This window comes from Phalacrocorax aristotelis, chromosome Z, assembly GCF_949628215.1.
Source record: "Phalacrocorax aristotelis chromosome Z, bGulAri2.1, whole genome shotgun sequence".
NCBI lineage: Eukaryota > Metazoa > Chordata > Aves > Suliformes > Phalacrocoracidae > Phalacrocorax > Phalacrocorax aristotelis.
In genome coordinates this window covers 34,324,539-34,349,834 of record NC_134311.1, presented here as the reverse complement: position 1 = coordinate 34,349,834, position 25,296 = coordinate 34,324,539, and the positions used below count along the sequence as shown (strand labels likewise).

Below are 25,296 nucleotides of genomic sequence, written 5' to 3'. Positions count from 1 at the left end.
GTAATAATTTTCATAGAAAAAATATCATGTTAAATCACATTCTTGCCTTTTCCTGTTTAAGCATTATACTGGGTTAGTAGGAGACCTCAGTGGAGGAACTTAATACCAGCCAGCTTTACAGGTGAATGGATGTTAAATGTAATGTAAATGGAGAGTTTTGAAATACATGGTTGTGTAAGCTGGGTATTAAAACAGGTGAATTGGAGAACCTTTTAGGACTGACATTTAAACCTAGAAAAGCTAGCTTCCATTTTGGAGGACTAGCAATACGCAGCCTTATGTATGACTTTTTTGAGAAGGTGCACCTCACATGCCTAAGGCTGAATTACAGTCATTTAAAAAAATACCAAACCTAAACCAGCAATGCAATACATTGCTAGTGGAACTAGCTACCATGAGGAATACTTGTGCTTCTGAAGGCCTAGAAACAGCTGTTTTTATAGAGAAGCTCAAGTTGCATTTTGCAATACTTACATCCTATTAAAAACAGCATGAGAGGGAGATGCTGAGTGGCTGAAAAATTGAGCCAAGTGTTCAGTGCGTTGTTCACAGCTGGAATATTTGGCCTCTAAATGGATATTGACAAAGTCTGAAGCATTTCTACTACCAGTAGTTTTTGTTGTCATAGGTTGCATGCCATGTAGAGTAGATTAAGTGATGCCTTAATTGTTATAAAAGATACTGTTGAAATAAGAGGACTACAAATGAGATCTGTTCCTGCTCTGAAAACTTCTTTAGCTGCAGAAAACAGGTAAGAAACTCCTGTGGAATCAAGTCATGTACTTACATGTCTATACTGTTTCAGTAAAGCAATGAATAGTAAGCAGGTCAGAAAGAACAACATTACGTGATTGCCTCCTGAAAAGAACTGTGTCCCTTGCATACATGGAACAGAAATTAATATCCTGTAGATCTACAACTGATAGCCTTAATTATTTTACAGATTTTAACAACAAGATAGGACAACGTTTTGCTCTTTCTCTAGAAATGTTGGTTATCTTACTCATTCTGTGCACCTCAGGACTGTGCTCTTGTTTAATGTATGCAAGGTGCTTGTCTGTCATATGTGATAATTGTATTTTGTGTTCAGCTATAGTAGGTAAAGTTTTTTTCTGGGTTTACAGCTGTCCACCTTTTAAACTGTAAGGTGAAGAGGTCATGTGAATTAACCAGTATAGTTCTTTCTCTCGCCACACACAGTTCTGTATGCATGGATACAAGCGCTTGAAATTAATTCTGACCAGTGCTTGTTTTCACTGGCTGTCTTCCTAAGTTTTTGCTGCTGAATGGTGAGGAAAACCAACGATTTTCAGTTGCATATTTATTCACTGGGGAGAAAGGCTGATGAAGTTAGAGCTAGTAAAGTGTTTGGCAGGACTTTGCTTCTTAATATTAACTAATTCTAGTAGGTTTTCAGAATTTGGTAAAATTACTGATTTTAAACTGGTAGGAAATGTAAAAAGATGTTTCCAAATCCTGTGGTGCATCTTTTGTTCTTAAAGTTGTGGCTAGCGATAGAAGATCAAGTGTATGAGCTGTTGAGTTTCATGGATTGTAATGGAAAATATTTCTCTCAAAGTACAAATGCAGTAGTTTGCATAGCTTAACTACTACTTTAAATATTTTAAGACATTTTCCCTTTTAAACTTAAAAAACAAGAGATCGCAACCCACTTATATGTGCCCTGTGTTTTGCTGACTAAAACTGTTGAATAATTAATTGAAAATTATTTATGACTTGATTTGTCAAATATCAGTTTTCTGACAAACATTCATTAATGAAGATTCAGTACTTCACTGCAATGAGTCTGAACTAAGAGCTGCCAGTGTGTCAGCATATTCACTGTCAGATTTTCATTGAGGTAGTAGCTGATGAACTGAGTTTCTGCTATAGGCTTTTTATTAATTTGGATGGCCTTATGAATTTAATTTGAATGAGAGACCATTGAGTGGAAGGTGGAAGGGGACCACTGGTTCTAAAACTTGGTGGAGGGACATCCACCCTCTAACAAAACGATGCAAAGAACAGTGTGTAGGAGTTGGTCAAAATATATTGGTGTAAGATTAGGGGTTAAAAATGGCTGTCTTTTTCTTGCATTGTGGGATGGTAGTGTGGTTGGGAAATGGTCCTAAAGAAGGCATATAAGAATTTTGTGGTATTGGGTGACTACGGTCCTTTGAGTCTGCCCATGGTTCTCTTCATGCTGGAAGCTATTTCATGCTCAAATTTGGGTGGCCTTGTTTGCAGTTGCTTTTGACTTCCCAACATTGGCCATTAAGACATGCATCTCTTATTCTGGATGTGTGCTCTAAGCTCTTTGGAGTGAACTTCTACTAAACTTCAATCAGAATGGCTCATCATCATGATGATGTAAGTAGGAAAAATAGTAAGTTTTTTTTCTGATAATTTTTTCAAGAAACTGTGGCTTTCTTGATCCAATACTTGGCATTTAGATCAGGCAGGTGAAATTGAAAAGTATGAAGAGTATGTATATCTTTGATAAGGACATAGCTAGTGTTTAGTAAAAAAAACCTAGTGAACAGCTAATGAAAAAACTTCAGCTCTGAACAAATAAGCAGTGTTCATGCATACTTAGCAGAGACCCACTGGTGTTTGGCAGCAGAGCTTCCGAAAGTCCCTGTGTGTGTTTTCTTTCTCTCCAGCATTGTGTGGGCTGGTTAGCATTACAACCATAATTCAGTAGTGTGTCATTTGTTGTGCTGCTGAAGACAACCAGTGAGACTTTTTCTGCTTGTATTCTGTGTTCTGCTCTATGCTCTTTTTCATGGTTTTGTTATTGACTGAAATGCAGAATTTTTCAGAGGTGGTGGCTAAAAGTTACTTGTGGCAACTAGCCCTCAGAAACCACAGAGCAGCATGTACTGCATCTAGTTTTGCAAAGCAGCTAGGACAGAAAAAAATGCTGCAGTGGTCCCAAGAGGTTATTGGTATGAGGAACTGTGTAAGAAAAGCTGGGCAGCTGATTGAACTGGTCATTGTCAAATGACTGGAGGAATTTTTCTGTAAAGCAATAGTAAAATGACTTACATAAAGTCAAGGAGGACTGGAGGCTGAAGTCAGGGAGAAGGGTAATGCAGAAAGTGTCAGGCGGTGCTTGGGAAATACAGTCTTTAAACAAAGTTTCGGAAGAAGTGAAAAATTTCTTGGTTTGCTTTAATTTGGTATTCTGGAGTGGCAGATAGCTTTAGAAACTATGGTAGACTGGCCAGTGGTTTTGACAGGTAAAAAACACTAGGCAATCTGGAAGGGTAGCTGATGTGTAATAAATGTGGGCAGAGCCAGGCAAGCTAGGTGCTGACAGTGGCACAGACTTCTTAACCTGGTACCCTCAACAGAAGTTCTTCAATGTACATAAGCATTATTAATAGTCACTTCTGTTGTGCGCTTGTTAAGGCTCATCTTGCCTCTAAGCCAGTTATTACCCATGTAATTAAAATATTGTGAAATGTGAGAAGAGCAGAGTCCTAAAGAGCATGGAAAGAATTAATTGTGGTTTTATAAAGAAAGCTGTATGTGATTAGAGTGAAGCAAATGTAACGGGTGCACAACTTTGCCTTTAATATTTGTTTAACTCTTACTAAATAGCAATGCATTGTGGCAAGTTCAAAGGATCCTACTAGGAAAAAAGTTCATAATGATTTACATGCTCTAGAGTAAGAGAAAAATTTCCCAGAGTTCTCTAGAATAAGTCTTTAAAAAAAACCCAAAACAACTTAGAAGCCCTTTTTAACTTACCAAGCAGTGTCTGTATGCAAAAAAAGTTGAATTTAAATTTATATTTCCGGGGTTTGATTTCTGAATCATACTTTTCTTAAATGTATTTTTTTAGATAAAGTTCAACTATTCTAGGTTGTTCTCAGGATGCACTGTGTTGTACCCTGCTTCTTTGCTTTGTGTTTATTCTGCATATTCTTTGAGCAGATTTTTCTTATCGCTTTGAAATACGAAACCTAAGTAAAATCTAAACAGTTACATTGTTATCTTGGAGTTTCAACAGCTTGGGCTACAACAGTTGATAGTGCAATTCTGTAATTCTGTAATCTGTGTTTTACAGTGATCTTAGTAGCACAGAATTTGCAAATGTAAGGTCAAGGGAAAACTGTCTCACAGTTGTTACATACAGGTTATGAAGCAAACTTCTCTATCAGATTTCATTTATAAAAAACGTATGTATTGGGGTTCTTGTTCCCACTTCCTCTTTCATTTAACAGCTCTTACTCTCAGGAGAATCTGAAGTCATATTTTTTTAGGGAGTTTTGAATGTATGAAGTGATTCTGATTTGGCCCAATTGATGAAGTTCATTTATACAACTTAATATCAGTGTCAAAATAATAATTCTTTATTATTTGGCAATTATGCTTTGCTGCTGCATGAAGCGTTGATGACACTGAGGCATATGTTAATGTCAAGCCTCTGAGAACATTTATGGATCTTTCTATGTTAAGTGGCAGAGACATGCAGTTCACTTTCATAACTTCTGCGTGTCAGTCTGTGTAGTGTAACTGCTAATTCGGTGTAGCATATAACTTATAAATGTCTGGTCATAGTGCTCTCTAAAAGTAATCTTCTGACTTTTTTTTTTTAAGTCAGCAAGAAACTAAATGTGGCTTATCTAACTTGTTGACAGTTGAGGCACTTTTAAACTTCTGATCAATTCTATCCTTTATCCTTATCCTGTGATCTTAATTTCATCCTATAGAAAAGAAATCTCTAGGGGGAGACTTTCTTTGCATTGATCTCATAGCCCTGTAGGCTTCTAGAGCAGGGTTTCATTGCTGTAATTGCACATTGAAGCTTCCCATACAGTGATTTCTTGAACTACTTGGGCAGAGATTGGAGAGTAACTAATAGAACTTCTTAGAGGTTATGTTGAGACTCCTACCTAAGTTCTATATGTAGGAAACTGTGGAAGATACTTCCAGGTTTCTGATGGCTCAGGCTTCAACTTCTGCTTTTGTTTGCTAGGAGTATTTGGACAATTTGTTCTAAGGGCTTTTTTCCTGCCCCACTGAAGAATAGATAGAACTACTAGACTGGTACAACCTGGGGCTTCGTAACCCTGAAGGTAAATACCAGTACTCTTACGATGTGTTTGTACATACTTAATTTAAGTCATGTGTTTGGATGTGCTGAGAATACTGTCATCCACATGAAAGATTCTGCAAAGGAAGAAAGCCAGATATCCTCTCTAAGGGTGCCTGAAGGGTAGATGAAAACAATGATATTGTGCAAACAGGGAAAGACTATGAAGGTTGGTAGGATGGAACTAAGAGAGAAAGAGGAAAAGACATGGTATGAAGGGCGTGCAGGCTGCTCTGCAGTACATGCTGCACTGCAGTATATGCACTGTAATTTTCGGTGGCTATTATGGTCAAAAGTTACTACTAATTATCTGTAATAGCTTTAATCTAGACCGGAAAAAAAGAAGGTAAATTGAAATATATCTGAGGTCCTTCTGTGCTTTCACTGTTCAGATGTTCAGATAGCTATTTGCCAGATAGATATTAGGTTTTGCCAGGCTAACAGCTGATCTACTAGTTGGGTCATCTCTGGGCGATTTATCTTGGACAGTTGATTTACCTTCTGCTTCCACTTGTGGCCCACTAAGTTAAATCTTTATATGTAAGTACAGCGCATTTCACGGGGAATCCCTTGGAACTGTTTATGGTATGCTACTTACAGAGTCTGCTGCTTTTTGAGGGCAGCATCAATCCCATACTCATATTGGATATGGAGTTTATACTGAGGGCTAGCATAAAATACCAAGCCAGTCCAATGAGAATGAGATGACATCACTGTAATTTGTAGTTGACTAGAAAGTCTGAAATAATCCTCTGATTGCAGTAGGATTTAGATGCACTTTAGAAAGTGCCATCTTGGTATGATTCTAAAAAGTAGGAGTTCAGTTCTGGATACCTAAACTTGGCAGAAGAGTAGTTCTCACTAACTAGAGAGACTTTGCATCCTTCAGTGCTTACTTCCTAGACAGCTGAACTTTAATAATGAGTTTCACTGGTGTGGCACTAGTCAGATCCATTCACTGGCTTCTTGAGCTGGAAACACTTTGGGAAATCTCACATTTTATAGGTTTTCACCCATGGATTTTATTTATTTTAAGAATGCAATGCATGCTTCTGTGAACGTTTAAGACAAGCACCTTACCCTTTCTTGTTGGGTACTTAGAAATAACTTTGTGAAATTTATCTCTCCTCCAGTAATCCAGGGCTTTTCATGGAGCAGATGACAGCAAAATATGTCCGAATGGGATATAGTGTGTCCTTCCTGTAGTTCTGAACAGTTGCCCAGGACAGTAGTGTCGAATGTGATTGCTCTGTGCTTTGGTTTTCTGTTTGCTGTTTTTCTATGGAAAGTGAAAAATCCTACTTGGATTTTTTTTGTGTTCCAGGCTATTGATGTGTGGGTGCTCTAATGCAGGTGAGAAGACACTTAACGTCCGTATCTTGCATCTGCCACAGTAACTATATGTAAGCATAAGGATAATGCAGACAAGGCTAAAAACTAAATTTGTAAGCTTTTGGAGGAAATTATATTTTTTAGCATTTAACCTGTAAATTTTTTTTTTTAAATCGGGCATAGGTATATTCTGGCATAGGGACTGAGAATCCTCTGCTCTGCTGCTCTTTACTACTGCTTATACTACAATTTAGAACTGTAGTGTGGGAGTTACGAAAATTAGTCTTGCAAGATGATACTCTGAATCTGGGAGGGTCATCATTAAGTCCCTGAAATTAAAAAAAGCCAAGTTTAAAATACTGACTCTAAGGAAGTTTTTTTGCTGTCTTTACAAAGTAGCTGAATTATACACTGTTAAAGTTTATTTCAAATTATGTCCGTTGCAAAGATAAGAGTTCTTAAATGCTAAATTGGATTGAGACAGAGTGCTTTAATGATCTATGTCATGAGGAAAATGCAGTGGAAATAAAGAACAAACTCTACTGTTGTCTGAGTAACAGCTACATTTTGCTAATTCAAGAGGAAATAAGAGGCATGGATAGGAAATATTGGAAATCATACTTTCAGGTTTTCTCTGTGGATGATTTTTCCTTTTTTCTTTGCGTGTGTAAGAATTTTGAATGCAGCCTTCAAGAAGAAAACATCCACTGATGCTTCAAATTAACTTAATTTTTTAAAACAAATCCACATTTCACCTCAAATACTTTTTCTAACTTTAGTAAAACTGTGATAAGGACATGTGCTGAAAGAGGGTTTAGACAAAACTTGTACAAACTGTTGGCTGAGACTCTGAAAGATTAGTATCCTTTGTAAAGCCGCCGATCTAATTCTGAACCATTGGGATAACTCTCCAGAAAATATTACTGTTGATAGTTGTGCTTCTCTTATGGTGTTTTCAGGTTTTTGGGTTTCTTTTTAGGATTCCTAAATTATGTCAACTTCCCTGGTTTTATGCTATAAAACCTGGTTTTATACTATAATATGAAGTTCTTGTCTTCAAAACTTAATGGCAAACCCTGTTTTGCACTCTGTTATGGTAAATAGTCTGTCCATTTCGGCTGGAGAGCAGATCTGTCGAAAAGCACCTGGGGGTCCTGGTGGACAGAAAGCTCAACATGAGCAAACAGTGTGCTGCTGCAGCCAAGAAGATCAACAGGGTGCTGGGTTGCATCAAAAAGGGCATCACCAGCAGAGATAAAGAAGTCATTATCCTGCTATGCTCAGCGCTTGTCAGGCCACACCTGGAGTACTGTGTACAGTTCTGGTCCCCCTGTACAAAAAACACGTGGACAGGCTGGAAGGGGTCCAGAGAAGGGCCACCAAGAAGATCAATGGACTGGAAGCCTGCCATACGAGGATACACTGGGAGAACTGGGTTTGTTCAGCCTTGAGAAAAGAAGGCTCAGAGGGGATCTCATCACGATGTACCAGTACTTAAGGGGTAGCTACAAAGAAGATGGAGACTCCCTTTTTACACGGAGTCACATGGAGAGGACAAGGGGGAATGGACACAAGTTGCTCTTGGGGAGATTCCAATTGGACATGAAAGGGAAATTTTTCATGGTGGGGACAGTCAACCATTGGAATAATCTCCCCAGGGAAGTGGTTGACTTGGCCACGTTGGACACCTTTAAGAGTCATCTGGACAGGGTGCTGGGCCATCTTGTCTGGACTGTGCTCTTCCTGGTAAGGTTGGACTAGATGATCCCTGAGGTCCCTTCCAACCTGTGATTCTGTGATTTGTTTATATGCTAAAATGTTTTAATAAATAATTATTTATAAATAGAAACTGCAGTGTGCTGTCTGTTGCATTCTTTATGGTTAACACAAAGTTAAAATAAAGGACTTTGCTGAACGGTTAAAAACATTTTTCTTCAATTCGAGAATCATCAGGTAGCACAGTCTGATCCCAAGGATTCGAGTGTGTACATGTGCTGCTTCCTCTTCAGCAGAAACTGTGCAGTATTTGCAGTCCTATTCTCAACAAAGGTCTCCTGAATAGACACCCTGTCACCAAGAGATAGTTTGCGCAAAATTCAGGTTCTTCAGTATTCTGCTGAATTATCTGCAGTGTATCACTATAGCATTGTAGTGTGAAGGTAACTTAAAATTTGATTCATGTTTTTATATCTGTCATAGAATCAGAGAGTGGTTTAGGTTGGAACAGACCTTTTAAAGGTCATCTAGTCTAACCCCCTTGCCATGGGTAGGGACACCTTCAAGTAGAGCAGGTTGCTCGAAGCCCCATCCAACCAAATATATCTGTGTGTTCATATATATGCACACACAGTTGGCATGCCAGTGCTGCTTTTTTCTGTACAGCTGTAGAGAAATAACAGTACATCTATGAGTAGAGGACAAACTGCTGAGACTATCATAGGGGAGGGATAGTAGTACTTGATTTGTGGTCTTTCACCTTATAAATCCATAGTTGAAAAGTATTGCTTTTCATGGTTGTCAGCTGTAAATCACTTCCATGTTCAGAGTTTACGTACTGTAACCTTTCTTCTCAGGCATCAGATGTTACTAACCACACAAAAACCTAGTGATTGTATAAGAAAAGCTCTTAACCAATATGCTGGATGATCCTGTAGGGTTCTTCAAAGCAAATTTGGAATCTGAGTGGCTGAATTCTTATACCACAGGAAAGGGTTTGGGGTTTTTATTAGGGAAGAAAAAAGTAACACAAACCTGGCGTATATTTTTATTCCCCCTGTTTTTTAGGAGATATTTTAACATTAAGATTGCCTTTTGGGGATGGGGGTGCAGATGACTTGCATAGAATGTTCATGTGGTAAGAATTAGGGAGTCTAAATAACATACATGCTTCATCCAGCTTTTTAGTGCTGAAGCCATCATCCTACTTCAGCTGAAACATGTACCAGCAGTTCTGAGCTGAGTTACAGATACGAAAACACTGCTTACCAAGGAATTCTGTTACAGAATGACTCCTTCACTGACCCATCTTGTGATGTGTTGTGATGTGCTGGTCCTCAACATCTACTGGTGCAAACTTGCCGGGGTTTGGGGTGGTGGGGAGTTGCATGCAAGAGAATGTCTCGGATATCGAAGTGAAAACGTTAGAGTCCACCAGGTGGTGCCAGAAGGGCTGCTCGCTGGTAGTTTAGAAAGCAGGAACAGACCTCTCAAAGACGCGAGCCTGTAGTTAACATCAATGGGTATATAATCTGAATTTGTTATTCTATATATGAGAAAAGCAACACATGCTGTTGCCCCCAATCTCCTTTGAAGCTTCTACCCTAAAAGCAAGGCATCAGCAACTGTTCTGATACTACCTTCTGTGTTCATGATGGTAAAATTTAGATATGCTATTTAGGAGTGAAGTACTTTGTAATTTTGGTGCCATTAGCGTTAATTATCACAACTATGTTTTTGTGCTACTAATGTCCCTCTTCCATGGATAGTAGGGTCATGAAGCTTTCACTAGAATGCAGTAAACATTGTACTGTGTGTTGCAGTGAAATGCATGTAATTTGGTGGAAAGTCAAGCATGACAGTTAACAAAGCTAAGCTAGACAATTATTTTAGGTGGATACGCTTATTTTCATGGAGTTAAAAGCTCATATAAAAATACTTTCATGTCTAAACACCTAAGCTTATAGCAGGGTTTAAGCTGCTTCACAGTGAAAGCTGCAGTCTGTTTGTATGCTAGTTTTTCCTCCTTTTGCCTTTGTGCTGCAAAAATAATTTTTTACACAGCTTCTGTCTTAATATTGTCTTCCTTGTTACTCTGATAGCATGATTGTGCTACTCTTTATTAAAACTGGTATGATTAACAATTTGTAGGGCCTGCGTTTATAGTTTAACCTAACCTTATGTGAAATACTCCACAATAATTAGAACATTGGACAATGTAGTCATCTAATTTCCACATTGTGTTTTTTTTTAAAGTGTGCAGTTGATAAAATAAATTAGCAAATGTAAGAACCCTTTAAAACTCAATTTGTAGTTTTAGAAAGCAGGCGTTCTTTATTGCAGCACCAGGTGCACAGGGGATCGCTCCACCTAGTGTGGGCCCCAAGTTGCTCTACTACAGGGATTATATGCAATCAAAACATACATATTAATTAGATTTCTAGGAAGTAATTACCCTATCCATACTAGTCATAGGGTCCATTAACATATGCAAATGTACGTAACACATGCACATTCATGTTCATTGGTGGTCTTCTAGGGTCCTCTGGTGGTCCCCTAGTCATCCTCACCGTGTCTGCTGGCTGAACTCTAGGCATGCTTAGTTCATTTTTGGTTACACAATTCGTACTGATACTAAACTAGCTTATTCTAGTACCTTTCCCTTATTTATTGTATGTAAGGATACAGTGTCTCCAGACTCCTTTCTACCTAATCACATCTAACAAGTTACGAGACTATCTTATTGACAAAGTTTTCCAAGTACTTCAAACTTAACTATGTTGCTCCAATTAGAGGGGCTGTGTGTTCTTTTGAAGGCGGCATCCAGTATCACTGTGGTCTGGGAAGGTTTGTAAAAACAAACAAGCAAAACACCTGGACTTGTGAGTAGTTGCAGCTGATGACAAGGCAGAAGAGTGACTGTCATTAAGTGAAACCTGCAGCTGCACTGTTGGTGACCTGTGCTGTCAGGTGTTGGGGAAATCAGTGCCTAAATAGTAGGCACTTTCTTCTGATTACTGGCAGTCTGTAAAGGCTAGTGGAACTTGACCTGGATGTGTCAGTTTGGATCCAAAAAAGCTACTTGTGGTGTTTTTGCTGTATCTGCTGCTATCAACAGAATTACCCTAAAAAGTTGATTGGTTCATAGGCATCCAAACAAGGAGTTTCTGCTCTTAACAGTGTAGCTTATTGCTACTGAGTACATCAGAAGCTTTTTAAGAACTACTTTTCTACTTTTATGTGAAGCGTGACATTCTTTGAGGCTAGTAATAACATTTTAGAATAAAAGGGTTTGCATTCTGTGAGTTAATTTTATTCTTGATGATTTTCCATATAAAGAGTTTAAGATTTTTACATGATGGCATTAAATGTGTTGTAATGTCATTCATCATACTTAAACCAAAACCCATAGAGCTTAGGATTCTTATTTTCTGTCTTGTGAGACGTAGTTACATATGCTTTAAAAGTCTAGATGTTCCCAGAGTGCATAAGTTTATTTTCAGAAAGTCAGGTTTTATCCCTACTTACTAGTATCTTCAGAACTGTCAGTGTGAAACTGCAATGTAAATGGAATTAAGAATGCTAGGTTTAGGAAAATTCAAGTTTCATTTGTGTTCAGTGAAAATCTTCAGTGGTGTTTTGAACTAGTGACAGTTAATGGCTTAGTTTCTAGAAAATCAGTTTCAGCTGCTGAATCGGGTTTTGACTTCAGTACCCTTGTGTCCTTAGGTTCAGACAGCACAGTGAAACACTTCATTAAATGCTAGCAAATTAATTGTGACTTCAAGATGGATTAGGCAGTATTTTTCCTTTTTAGGATATGACTTAAAATTTGTGGCACGGTAAAGATTGGGGATGTACAGTGGAAAAACAAAGTTTACTGGTAGAAACCCGCAACTTCTGTTTTCGTTGTCTTTATAGCTACTTAAACAGTGAAATGAAAATATCTATATAGTACATATGCCATGAATAAGAAATTGGGGGGGGCGCAGAGTGTATGATACATACAGGTAATATGAAATGCTTACAGCTTCTTGAATAACAGTTCAATGTCTTACTGCAAAAGGGTATGTTAGTTTATAATTCTGAAGGATTTTCAGTTTGTGGGTTTGTGCCAGAGGTTTGTTTGATTTATGGTTTGGGGGGGCTTTTTTGGTGGTTATTTTTTTTAAAGTAGAAAAATATAATACTAGATAACACTTGATTCTTAACTAACAGCTCTCCTGGAGGAAAAAAATGTATCTCTATGCTTTCGCAGTGCCTGTGAGACAGAATGTGGTAGTATATCGGAGCAGTGCTCTGAATTCAGTTTCAAAATCAGTGATGCTTCAGTGCTGATGTATTTTAATCCATAGTAAAATATTTGAGTTTAGTAGAAAAACAATCGTTATGCTGTGTTCTAGTAAAATAAAGCAAGCTAATTGCTTTCTATTGTGTCTTCAAGTGCTTTTTAAAAGTTGGCTATTGTTGCTCTGGCATCATTCAGCATTGTTGTGTATGCACTGGTAGATATCAGGAAGAGATGAAATGCTGAAAATGACTGAATTCCTGTAAATTAATTTTTTAACTTCAATTCTACAAATTTTTATGAATTCCTGACTGTGAACATCTAAGTTAGCTTTTCCAAACACAGTACCGATCTTTATAAAAATTGCAAATTACTGAATGTTTGTCTCCCTATTGGTGTTTTTTCTTAGGAGTGTTCCTCTCTGTTGCTCTAATGTTCCTAGAAGTTAATGGGTGCAATTCATGGAAGAATTGGCAAGTGTTGTTAGATGTAAATGCATTTTTCTGTGTAATAGCTTTACCATACCTCGAGGCATGTCCGTGTATGTTCCCTTATTCAGTAAGGCATAAGCATAAGGTACACTTTTTCCCTAAGCTGGATGACTAGTTACAGGTCTTCCTCTGTTTTTAACCCATGTAGGACAACAGACAGCAGGTTCCAAAACTGAACTAAAAGAGGGAAGACCAGCCCTGATTAACAGATTACAGAGCACATGATTACAGCAATGACATTTCTTAAGGAAATGAGGCTAAAAGGATGATCTGACTACACTTGTCTTAGCTGTGTGTAGCACTGAAGTAATAGATTAATCTGGATAAATGTTTCCTGTCCCAAAATGTTAGTCTGAAATAATCTAGCCTGTAATTCTTCTTCAAACTTTCAGGCAATCAAAAGTTTCTGTAATTAAATTCCGAAAAAGACTTTAAAGAGTTCTTGTTACTTGTCTCCCTCATCTAAAGGAATGTGATGACTAGAAGTTCTAGGAATCTGAAGAGGTTAGGTATAGAAAATAGCCAGAAACATCTGCAGGTCTTCTATGCACCAATGACTTCCTCAACAAATTGTGGCTTGAGTTAGTCCTTGCAGTGGAATCAGTGTTTTGGTACTTTTTGCATGTTGGATTTTTTCAACAGACTTTTTTTTTTAACTTCTATGAAGCACAGTTGTTTTGCGTGGGTCTGAGGGTATTCTGTTTCTAATAAATGGGAATAGTTTACTTGTGCTCTGGTGAAGGTGTAGTTCAGTGTCTTCTAAGCTAGCCATTCTTCTGTTTACTAAGCTCAGTGATTTTTAAGAAGCTTTCCTTTCTGTATGTAGTTGACTTTAATGTGATCTGCAGTTAGCCTATGAATATGAGGGAGAAGTAGCAGCCCTAATACTTGTTTTGCTGTATTCTTGCCTGTAAGCCCTCTGGTCAATGTTTTCAGAGTAACAGGATGTTGAAGGAACTTACTGCTGACTGTGAAAACCAGTATTAAAGATAAACAAAATATTTTTATCTTAACCAAGTCAGTTAATGCATATCTTAACCAAGTCCCAAATCAAGCTATTTATACTCTGCCTGTTTTGTTTTTCAGAGTACTGTAATTGAAAGTACATCTTCTGCATTTGAGGAAGGACAAATTCATGATTGAATGGTGGATTAATAAGTAGCTGTGTTCTTCCAAGAGTAAGAAGATACTCTGGGAGTTGGGAAGAACTGGATTTTCACCCTAGTCCAGCAGCTTTGCTGCTCACTTAAACACAGATGAATGAAGACCCCATTTGGAAAATCACCGGGTCAGAGGTCCAGAGCTGATGCAGGTGAGGTGTTATTCAGGGTGGTCTTCTTTGGTTTTAGTGGGTAAAAAGTGTTCTTAAATAAATAAGGGTTTTAAAAATATATTTCATGGTTTTATGAAGGTGTTTTCATTCCTGTCTTAAAAGAATATTTACTTGTGTTATAGAAGCTGATGAATTGAAAAGGCATACATAAATTTAGCAGTACAGACATACGTATAAGAAGTGTTTAATATCATCTATAATATAAAAGTTTTATTAGAGCTGTAAGTTACATTAAATTCTAAAAAGGAACAAAGTTAATTTTGTAGGATTGCATTGACATTAAGGAGAGAACTTCATCTGGGAAGTGCTGGACCATAAACAAATTTATTCACCATATAATTTAAAGTAAAACTCTTATTGGTTTTATAGAAGCTGGTCACCTAGTAACTGTAAAAGAGAATCTCTTGAAAACACTACAAAAGTGCAAGTACCACTGCTACTGTGTCTGAGCTGAAATAGGCTAGTCAAAGTTTTTGACAGCAATTTTTCTATTCAGAGAAATGCAAAATACAAGCAAGCATTCATCCTCTTATGACTAAGTAGGCTTATTCAAAGTTTTGTGGCTTGAAAGACTAATGAATCTCAGTCAGTCTTGTGTGCCCTGGAGTAAGAATTATCAGTAATGATGCAAAAAAAGTGTCAAGTTGCCAACGAAGAATTGTTCTGTAGGTTGATACTTGGTCCTGTATAAACTAAGCCAGACTGTTTCAGCTGTGCATTCTGCCTGGACTAGTGTGTGACAGGTGCTAGAAGTTATCATTAGCAAGTTAGAAATTCTACAGACCAGCATTTCGAGGATGGAAAGGTTTCAGATTAACTGTTCATTCTTCTGTTCAACTATTTGCTTTTTGGTTGAACTTATTTAGGTAATGTAAATTGTTTTCTATATTCAGCACCCTTCTTATTTTGTGCTGTGGGAAAAGTCTTGTATGCGCAGCGTATTTTCTATCACCAGGCATTGTGAATTGGTGCTTTTCGGAAAGTCTCAAGAAGTTAAAGTGTGTAATTGGGAAAGCTCAGTTAACTTTTAAAATACCCAATCAATAGTCCTGCTTTCCAGTACTCATCCAATTCATTAAGAACTGAAGCAACTGATAATGGAAAACTTCCCTGAAACCCTTTGGACACTTTCAAAGCTGGGTTTACCTGTGATTAGCTTACATTAATGTTAATTTGCTGTCACTCATTTGAAACATCTACTGGTGTCGAGGGTAACTTAGGCAAATATTCTTGATAAATGGTTTCAATGGGGAAAGCCAGTATAAAGTCTTAAATGCTTGGTTCGGTGAGTGTTTGTTCTGTCAACTGATGGTCATCCTTATTCTTGACACTAGTAGAATACCTGTGGGAGCAGATGTATATTTGTAAGAGGAAAGAAAGGAGAGCAGGCTTTGACCTGGTACTTAACTTCAGTATTACTGACTCCTAAGCATTAACTGGGCACTGTACCCAAGTTCAGAGAATTCAGACGCTAGGTTTTTAAGGCAACTGTTAGAAGAATTTTGTCTAACAACTTCAGTGTGGCATGCAATTAATGAGAGAACTACAACACAGATTTGAAGTGTCATAATGTGAAACTTGCATAAAAGGTGATTATTGGGCTGGATTTTTTTTTTCTGAAAACCAAAAAAAGTTAGGCTAAGACCTCTTACTCAAATGTTGAGAAGAAAATTTGCTTCCTAATTTGATTTTTGACTCTTCAAAAAAAGAGAGAAAAGAGAGAGAATTCATAGACTTATTTTTGAAGAGTCACATCTTCCATTATTCATTAGTTTGTCCTATAACTGGCGCCATGTCAAATTGTCATTAAAATTTGCGTGCTTTAGATGCCATTTTTGCTTTTTGATATCCCTATATAACGGTTACAATTTGTCTATGTCTCTCTGTGAAGATCTTTTAATCTTACCTGAAAAGTCCTTAACTCACATTCATTTGATTAATGTAGTATCACTGTCATTTAAATACACACCGTAAATGATACACATTCGGTCTGCCTCAACTCTTGGCATAGCTATGGCCTAGGCTTGGGTGTTGCTAGCTTTCAGCCTCTGGCTGTTACAGTCTTGAGGAAGACAGCTGCTGACCTCCTTGCTGTTGTTGCACTTCCTCCTGATCATATTTGGTGGGCTGAGGCTAGTAAAAATAGGTTTTACTTCTTTGGGGTTTTTTTTGGGGGGAGTGGGGGAGGGTATGTCATTATATGCTGTTTGTTTCTTGATTATGGATACGCATTAAGAAAGAGTGCAGCAGGTAGCTGTCATTAGGAGGCTGCGTAGCCCACACTACAGTCAAGGTTGGGCACGGGACTTTTAAAGGTAGCTACTGAGCAAGAAAAACAGAACGTTTGTTTATCACAGCAGTAGTTTCACTGATAGCAGTCTAATTTTTCCTTTGAAATGAACAACAAATACAGTAATTAAGTTCATCAGAATTTATCAAATGACTACTTTGATGGCTGGAAGAGAAGCTTTGCAATGTGATACAAATTAAGATTATAGCAAGTTAGTTGTTTGGTTTTTTTAATTTCTTAAAAAGTGTCTCCAGGAGAGAAAGCTATCAACAGTGCAACCAGGTAAGGTGACAGAATAGTTTAGGTAGCAACCCTCCCTCTTCTTTTTAGAGGGAGAATTTGGTTACAAACAGGTGAAGATATATTCTTCCTTAGTTTTACGTTAAAAGTTTATTTGCTAGGGAAGAACAGCTTTTAGTCCTGCAGTTGTGGCAAGGTTCTCTGTGTTTAGATTAAGAGTGTCAGTGATCCTTGTGACCCTTTCTGGACTTTCAGAGAGGGGTCATGGTGATGTTTTAGGTTGGTTTTGTTTTTGTGTTTTTTTTTTTTTTCGTTTTTTTTTTTTTAAATGTTAAGGATTTACCCAAGTTAAGTGATAACTGAACTTGACAGTTACTTCATTTGAAATAACTGGTAAGGACAGTAACAGTGGGGGTGAGCATGACATTTGTTACGTACATAATTGGTGAGATAAAGGTTTGATGGATGGACTGTGACATGGATAAGGAATGGCTCAATCCCCAACAGCTCAACAGCTCAATCCCCAACTGGAAACCAGTAAGAGTGGTGTCCCTCAAGTGTGTGTACTGGGACCAGTACTATTTAGTATTCATCAGTGACGTAACGGTGAGATTTGGCAAGACCCTCAGCAAGTTTGCAGATTATACCAAGCTGAGAGGTATAGTTGATTCACTAGAGGGAAAGGATGCTATCCAGAGGGATCCTGGCAGGCTTGAGGAGTAGGCACATGTGAACATTATAAGGTAAGGGCAACCCCTGGTATCAAAAACAGGCTGGGGAATGACTTGGGGTTACTGCCGGATGAAAAATTGGACATGATCCAGCAATGTGCACGTGCATCCCAGAAAGCCAGTTATATCCTAGGCCACATCAAAAGAAGCATGGCCAGCAGGTCAAGGGAGGTGATTCTGACCCTCTACTCTGCTGTCATGAGACCCCACCTGGAGTTCTGTGTGCACTTCTAGAGTCCCCAGCACAAGACATGGACCTGCTGGAGCGGGTCCAGAGGAGGGCTGTGAAAGGGACCAAAGGACTAGAACACCTCTCCTATGAAGAAAGGCTGAGAGAGTTGGGATGTTCAGCCTGGAGAAGAGGAGGCTCTGGTGACACCTTATTGCAGCCCTTCAGTTTGTATGGGGGACTTATAAGGAAGATGGAGAGAGGCTTTTTACCAAGGCCTATAGTGACAAGGCAAGGGGCAGTGGTTTTAAACAGAAAGAGGGTAGATTTGGATTGAGCATAAGGAAGGAATTTTTTGCAATGAGGGTGGTGGGACCCTGGAACAGGTTGCCCAAAGAAGTTGTGGAGGCCCCATGGTTGGAAGTGTTCAAGTCAGGTTTGATGGGACTTTGAGCAACCTCATCTAGCAAAAAGTCCCTTTCTCCAGGAGCAGGTTGGGGTAGGTGGTCTTCATAGGTCCATTCTGTGGTTCACTAGAACAGCTGTAAAAGAAAGTCTTGTACATTAACAAGTAACTTCTTAAACAGGATTTACTGTGCTTTACAGTGTTATTGATGCAAGTATCTGATTTTGGTATTTATTACCTTTTTTAAAGATGGTTGCTACTTCCAGGAAGTTATATGAATATATAGTGTTTCAGAACAGCTAAATACTTCAAGTGGAAAATAAGTTTTTAAAAGTCTTGCCTATAAAATTGCTATCATCTGGGAGTAGATAATAAAGCATTAGTATATTCTCTCTATTAATTTTTCCTCCTGATTGAAAGGTATGGTGAAAGCATGAATACAGCTTACAAACTTTATATTTGATCTGTAAATCATGTAAAATCATGGGATTCTAGGAAATGTACAGGCTACAGAAAACTTTCTGGAGGTACAGATAAACTAGTGGTTGTGCCAGGTATTCATATAGGCTAGTACAATTACTGTTACAAAATCTAATGCATTACCAAAGCTTTTTGCAATTGACTTTGATTTCATCCCGTTGTAGACTTATCTGTGACATTACATGTGTGGTGACTTCTTTGAAGAAGCCAATTTTCATCTGTCCTATGTGTTGGCCTACAAAGAAAATGCATTTATTTGCAGTAAAGTAGGTGCAAAGGCAGAGGTATGTTTGATTAAAATAAGCTTTTGAAATCTATCTCTATTGGCAAACATACTTCACAGTTCCATCTTCAGAAATAGTGGAATTGAAGAAAAGAAGGAAAGCCAGACTTTTTTTTTTCCCCCACAACAGTAGAGTACATGACTACAGGCTCTATGAATTTGCCGAAGTACAGAGTCAGTTTGTAGGACATAGTTTCAGATAAGCCAGCTGTTCCTGTGCATGGCAGCATGCCTGTCTAATTAGTGTACGTCTGTCTCCAATATTGGAGAATACGGATTTTTTTTAACTTAACATTATATAGTAGTATTGATTGTAAAATAAGTTGTGACTACCCTTGTATTTACACTTATATTAGGCCATTATTAGTCTAGTGATCACCTGTTTAATGTTGTGTAAGTGAAAGGCATGGTGCTCTAGAGTCCTTCCTCGCAGTTCACTTTCAGAGATACAGAATCCCACCAACCTGCCTGATGATCAGGAACAATTGTAATGCCTTTACTGGATAGATTGAAATCGAAGTAATTTCTTAGTAAAGAAAAGAACTAGGAGACATTGTCATATCAAGCTTTTGTAGCTTTTTCCCATTTAAAAGTAATTTTAAATTGTTTCAGTACTGTCATTGTGAACAAAAAAGGTATCCCACTCCTAGATTTGACTTGCTTAGGCTTGCAGTGAAATTTTTTGGCAGTCAGAATTCATTTTATTTCTGTACTTATGGTCTATTTTGATTAAAAGAACTCTTTTCCTTCCCCAAACCCTTAAGTTGAGGTTGGACAATACTAGGTGTGAATAGCATGCCAACGTATTTCTTAGGTCCCTGAAAGTAATTCTGAAGTAGCCTTTAGATACAGAGTAATTCCTGTGGGATTACTGCTCTTTTCATAGAAGATTCTGAAATATAACTTAAAACACAGCTTTTGCTGCTTGTTGTAAACACAGGATATTCAGAGAAATAAGATATTGTGCTGTGTTTTGAAGAGCCTGTCTGATTTACCTGGATTGAATGGAGGGTGCTATCTGATTCCACAATAATAAAAACATTGCCAGCAGCATTCTCCTGTCCATCTGCCTGTTCTATACCCACCAGCTGAAATGATAGGCATACTTCGCTTAGAGTCAACATCCTGAAAGAATGTTTGGTTTAGTGTGTCTTGTCTCATCCTTTTTGTTTGTCTGTCTTTGTCTAGTGCAAAGTAGAAGCATTCATAAATGTGGTTTCTTTGCAGTTTAATTTTAAGGATCTACTTTAAAGGTCTGTTATGAGCAGAATTAACTAAGCCTCAAAAAACACAGACTACATGAAAATGAAATGCTTAATTCTGTTGCTCTCGACTGGGAGTTGGAGTTTGTGTTTACTTTCCATTACAAAAATGTTTCTGTGCTCTTATAAGTGACTGAGACATAAATCTTCCCTCCTTCCTCACATCCATCAAAGTTTGAGTCTTTGCAGCTTATTACAAAGAAGACTAAAAACTACTCCATTTGTTCTGATTTTTTTTCAGTATTAATCTTTTTCTATTTTGAAGAGTTGAGTTGTTGCTCAACAGTTGAGCTGCTGAGTGCGTTCAGGACAATTTAGTTGTACAGAGGATTTTGACTGTTACCTAAGATGTGGAATTTCATGGCGTGTTCTGGTTAGAACCTGTCTTTCCATAGTTAAAAGAGGTAAAGAATGTGAATTTAAACCCATCCAGTCAATGGCATTTATGCTGTGTGGAATGTAGTAACTCTCATTTATTGTTTTCTAATAAGTATTAACATCCTTGAAGTCACATTGCCACTTGTGACCAAGCTGTGGTTGGCCACAAAATGCTCTGTACACAGGTGGGTTTTTTATTTTGAAATATTTGTGTGAAGATACTGCCCTTGAAATGTTTGGGATTTTTTAAAATGCCTTTCTGCTTTGAACTTGGCACTTGACAGATAATAACTAATGTTAAGGAGGCCTCTATCGTAGGCTGTTTAGACAGTGCTGGAGGTCTTGTAGAGAATTTATATAAGCCAGGTTACTGCTTTGTTATGTTCTGCAATCATTAGGTGAAGAAGAAAATCAGCAATATATGTGTATATTAAAAGTTAATTTAAAACAACTATTTTCTCTCTCAAAAAAAAAAACCCACAACATTTTAAATCAGTAAGAGATAGCAATACATCATAGGTATCACTCATTAAAAGGTCATGCATTTACAAATAAATATCTCTGTAAAGAAACTCTACAAGCTCTTTGCAATTCTAATAATGGGAAAGAGTCTTTTACAGAGCTCATTTCTTGACATATAAAGGTAAGTTTTGTGTCTGTTTTATTTTGACATAGCATTACTTCTTCCTTTAATGTTGTAAAAAAGCAAAATTCACAGGATTTAAGATATTCTCACACATTAGAAGAATTCTAGTATTTGGAATTAATTTATTAATACCTGTAGGGAAAAGAAAAACTGACCAGCATTTCTAAACATTTTTATTGTGAATTGGTTATAATGGGCTTTACCACTTCAAAGGAGTAGTTTTGCAGTCATTCCAAGACTACCTTGCATTAGCTGCTTGAAACAAATGCTGGACCTTGGCATGGGTCAGATGATATTTGGAAGGAAGTGACAATAGTTAGAGGTGCTTCAAGGTCCATAACTATTCTTCTGTGTGACAGGGGCTGTTCAGCGTATTTTATGACAGGTGCTTGTGTCTGGAACATACTGTCTTTTTGTGCCAACACAAGACTTTAGTGTAAGCTCCTGGTAGGGTAATGGTCTTTCACATGCTGCTGTTAAACAGATAGAAGTGTGAATATCTTATTGATGTAATCCTCAAAATTGCAGCATTATGTAATATATGGTCTTCAAGTGTGGGAGTAGTTTCCTAAGGTATAAAAACCTGCATTTGCTTGCTGGTATTATTATTTTTAAAATAAATATCTGTAATTGTTTTAGCAGTTACTTTAAAGCATGACTTTAAGATGCTTTTGATAATAAATGGGGACAAAAAAGCAGTTTGAAACAGTTCTGGTGTATTGCTACCATTTTACCTGGACTTCATCCTTGTATTTCGGTGGCTGAAAGGGAATCATGCAGTGAAATTTGGGGATGTGGTGGGAGAGAGGGTGCACGTGTGTGTAACAATGCGACTGCTATGTGAAGCTGTCCTACTGTTAACATGTACATGAACTGCTTAAGTTAGCCTGATTTTGGACCTTGTTAGTAGAATATGCTACATCTAATGATTCTGTGCTGTTCCATCACCCTATTTAGAGCTGCTGTAGGAGACAGAAATGTTCATGATTCAGTGAACTCTTGCTACAGTTTCTGCAAATGCAAAAGCATTTGTAGCAAAGCGCTACAGAACTCAGTAGTGTAACCTGAGGTGTCTTTAAAAGGAGTTTACATCTCGTTCAGATATTACTGAATTCAGACAGTGCAAAATACAAAGTGAGTTCTGGCAAACAGGCATGTAGTCAGTACAAGAGTGGGTTTGTCCTAAGATCTTCAAATACTTGCTATCCTATCTTCCTGAAAGCTTGTTGTATTCATACTAAACATCCAAATGTCATAAATTTCTGTATTGAACTGGAAGCTACCTGAAGTTTGACTGACACAAGAAGCTGAGAAATGCTTAGTCCTTTTAGTTGGCTTTGATATAGAGCTCACTACATAAAAGAACAAGTTGAATCCTATCAAAGATCAGAGGTTCCCAAGGTAAAAAGTGAACAGGACAAACACCCATTCCCACAGGTCTGCATAGCTTATCCTTGATGTTTATTGCAGCTTCTGTACTAATTTTTCCCGTGTATGTCCAGAGCTCCTGTTCTTCACCTTGAAAGATTAAATGCTTTGGAATTCCCTTCCTACACACAGGTTCAGAGTCCTTGAGCAGAGGACAGAAAGCAAGTTTTGTGCAAAACAATCCTGCAGAATATGTGTGTTATTTCTTTAGTGTTTTTAGTCACTTGAACTGATTTAGCCAAAACCTTATTTTCTGTCATCAGCCAGTAATAGAAAACATAAAATACATGTGTTTGTTCTGATTCCGTAGCTCCTCTACTTCATAAGAACAGATTTATTTTTCTAAGTATTTTTTAAATAAAATGCCACCATATTTTTAATAAAACTTGTTTTATTTTACTATGTATTAATAAAATGCATCTGCCTCATATACAGAAGAGGTAGCTGATTGTATGATCAGAAAGCTTGTTCAGTGGTTCTAGTCAAGTCTCAGTCTTTTGGGTTTCTAACCAAGCTTTCTGTGATAGTGTGTTTTAATTTCTAGCTAACTGTTCTTACAAACATGCAGTTTAATTGCTTGGTCTTATAACAGTCAAAAATTGCAGGTAAGATCTTTACTGTAGCAGTTGGCATGTAAATTTTTGAAACCCAAACGTTTCAGATGTCATTGCAGCTGGAAATGCATGTTCCTGAGAATTTGATACCAGCTTGTGTTGTAAGCATAGGATGTAGTATTATTTTGATTCTGCCATTTCTGTAACTTTGTGTATGTCCTCTTTAATTTTTCACATGAAAATGGAAAGATTAAAATATTTATGAAGACTGAAGGTTAATGGTACTTTCAGTGCTTGAGTCTCTTGTGTGACACTACTATCAGAAAAGTTTTAAACATATATATTCCAAAGCTGTGCTTGGAGCATGCACATAGTGTTTGCTTAGACCTATAGAGAAACTCAAGTATTTCTGTGTAGGAGTTAATTTAAGCATCCATAGTTGAACTTCTGGCATGTTTCTACATACACAACATTAGAGTTACACATAGATCAGTCCAGCATTCTGACCAGGTTCTTTCAGATATTGCAGACAAGGATTTCATGTTTTAATACCAATTGAAGATATTAGACGTCATTCTGATTTAGCAGAGCAATATACTGAAATCTCAACGCAGTTGTAATACAGCAATTGCACTGTGACAGTGACTATCAATCACAGTGGCCTATTGACAGCGTGAGCTACCTCACTGCCTTTTTGTCCTGAGCCTTGTAAAAACCTTTATGGCTGGCCCATGACTGACCAAGCTTTTGTCTGCTGTAGCAACCCAGAGACTTGGTGGCTGCCTGTCCTGACCTATAGGCTCAGATCTGTTCCGCATGTCCAAGACAGCAGATTTCAGCATGGCAATTAGCAGCTCTGGAGTATTCTCCCACCACCATCTCCCTTGCCCATACCCCATCCCTCCCCAAAGGCTGGCAGGGAGCTGCATGACCCGGCAGACAGCATAGCCCTGCAGCAAGCCTGCCTGTTGTAGTGCAGGGTTTGTAAGAGAATCCCCAGCCCTTAGTGCTAAACCTGAGCCTCTTCCTGATTTGCTCCTTTTTTCTGTAAACAGATCATCCATTCTAGGGATGTAGCTCCTGGTTTAGCTGAAAATATAGTTTGTAGATCAATTGACTAACAAAACCTCTCACAACAGGATGCCTCTGGTGTTTGCTCAGTTTTTATCATGGGAGCAACCACGTTAATGGTACATTATTTTCCTGGACCATATGAATATTAAGAAAAATTGTGCAGAAAAGAGAAAAGTAAGAGGAAAATAAAACCCAAGGAAGACTAGTGATGCAAATAAAAACTGTTTTGCTTGCCATCTGTCCTGAGTTCAGCTGGGATAGAGATAATTTTCTTCACAATAGCTAGCATGGGGCTATGTTTTGCATTTGTGCTAAAAACAACGTTGATAATGTGGAGACGTTTTCGTTGTTGCTAAGTGGTGCTTACACTAGTTAAGGACTTCTTCAGCTTCCCATGCTCAGCCAGGTGCACAGGAAGCTGGGAGGGGACATGGCTGGGACAGCTGACCACAACTGACCAACGGGATGTTCCATACAGTAGGGTGTCATCCTTGTATATAAAGCCTGGGGGAAGAAGAAGGAAGTGAGGTCTGTTCAGAGTGATAGTGTTCATCTTCCCAAGTCATTAGTTTGAAGGAGCCCTGCTTTCCTGGAGATGGCTGAACACCTGCCTGATGATGGGAAGTAGTGAATTAATTCCTTGTTTTGATTTGCTTGCTTGCACAGCTTTTGCTTTACCTGCTAAACCAACTTAATCTTAATTCCTGAGTTTTCTCACTTTCACCTTTCTGATTCTCTCCCCCATCCCACTGAGAGGGGAGTGAGTGAGCACCTGTGTGGGGCTTAATTGCTGCCGGCAGTCCTTTTTGGTGCCCAGCGTGGGGCTCAGAGGATTTGAGATAAGGACAGATTTGATGGGAATGTGCTAGACTGAATTCATAGCTGTTACTGCTGTTTACCTATTAATCCGATGGTTTCTGTGCTTGCCATGGGGCTGGCTTGCCTCACTGTATGTTAGAGTCTAGTGCTCATTAGTGGCTGTTTTTGCTTTCGTTGCTTGCTGTACCGCTGATCATCTTGCTCTGCCGTGCCTGGGAACATTCTGATAACAGCAATGGCCATGCACCTTGGCTGGCAGACAGCCAGGGCAT

The 25,296-nt window shown here is 38.1% G+C and overlaps 1 protein-coding gene across 5 annotated transcripts in view; it reads left to right on the top strand.

Annotated features, from left to right (window-relative positions):
• SPIN1 (spindlin 1) overlaps nt 1–25,296 on the top strand; it is a 57,797-nt gene that overhangs the window by 16,808 nt on the left and 15,693 nt on the right. For all 5 annotated transcript variants that reach the window (XM_075079800.1, XM_075079796.1, XM_075079798.1 and 2 more), the window contains one exon: nt 14,018–14,243. In XM_075079800.1, the coding sequence (XP_074935901.1) occupies nt 14,192–14,243 (52 nt within the window). In that variant the 5' untranslated portion in view covers nt 14,018–14,191. The remainder of the gene's footprint in view (nt 1–14,017; nt 14,244–25,296) is intronic.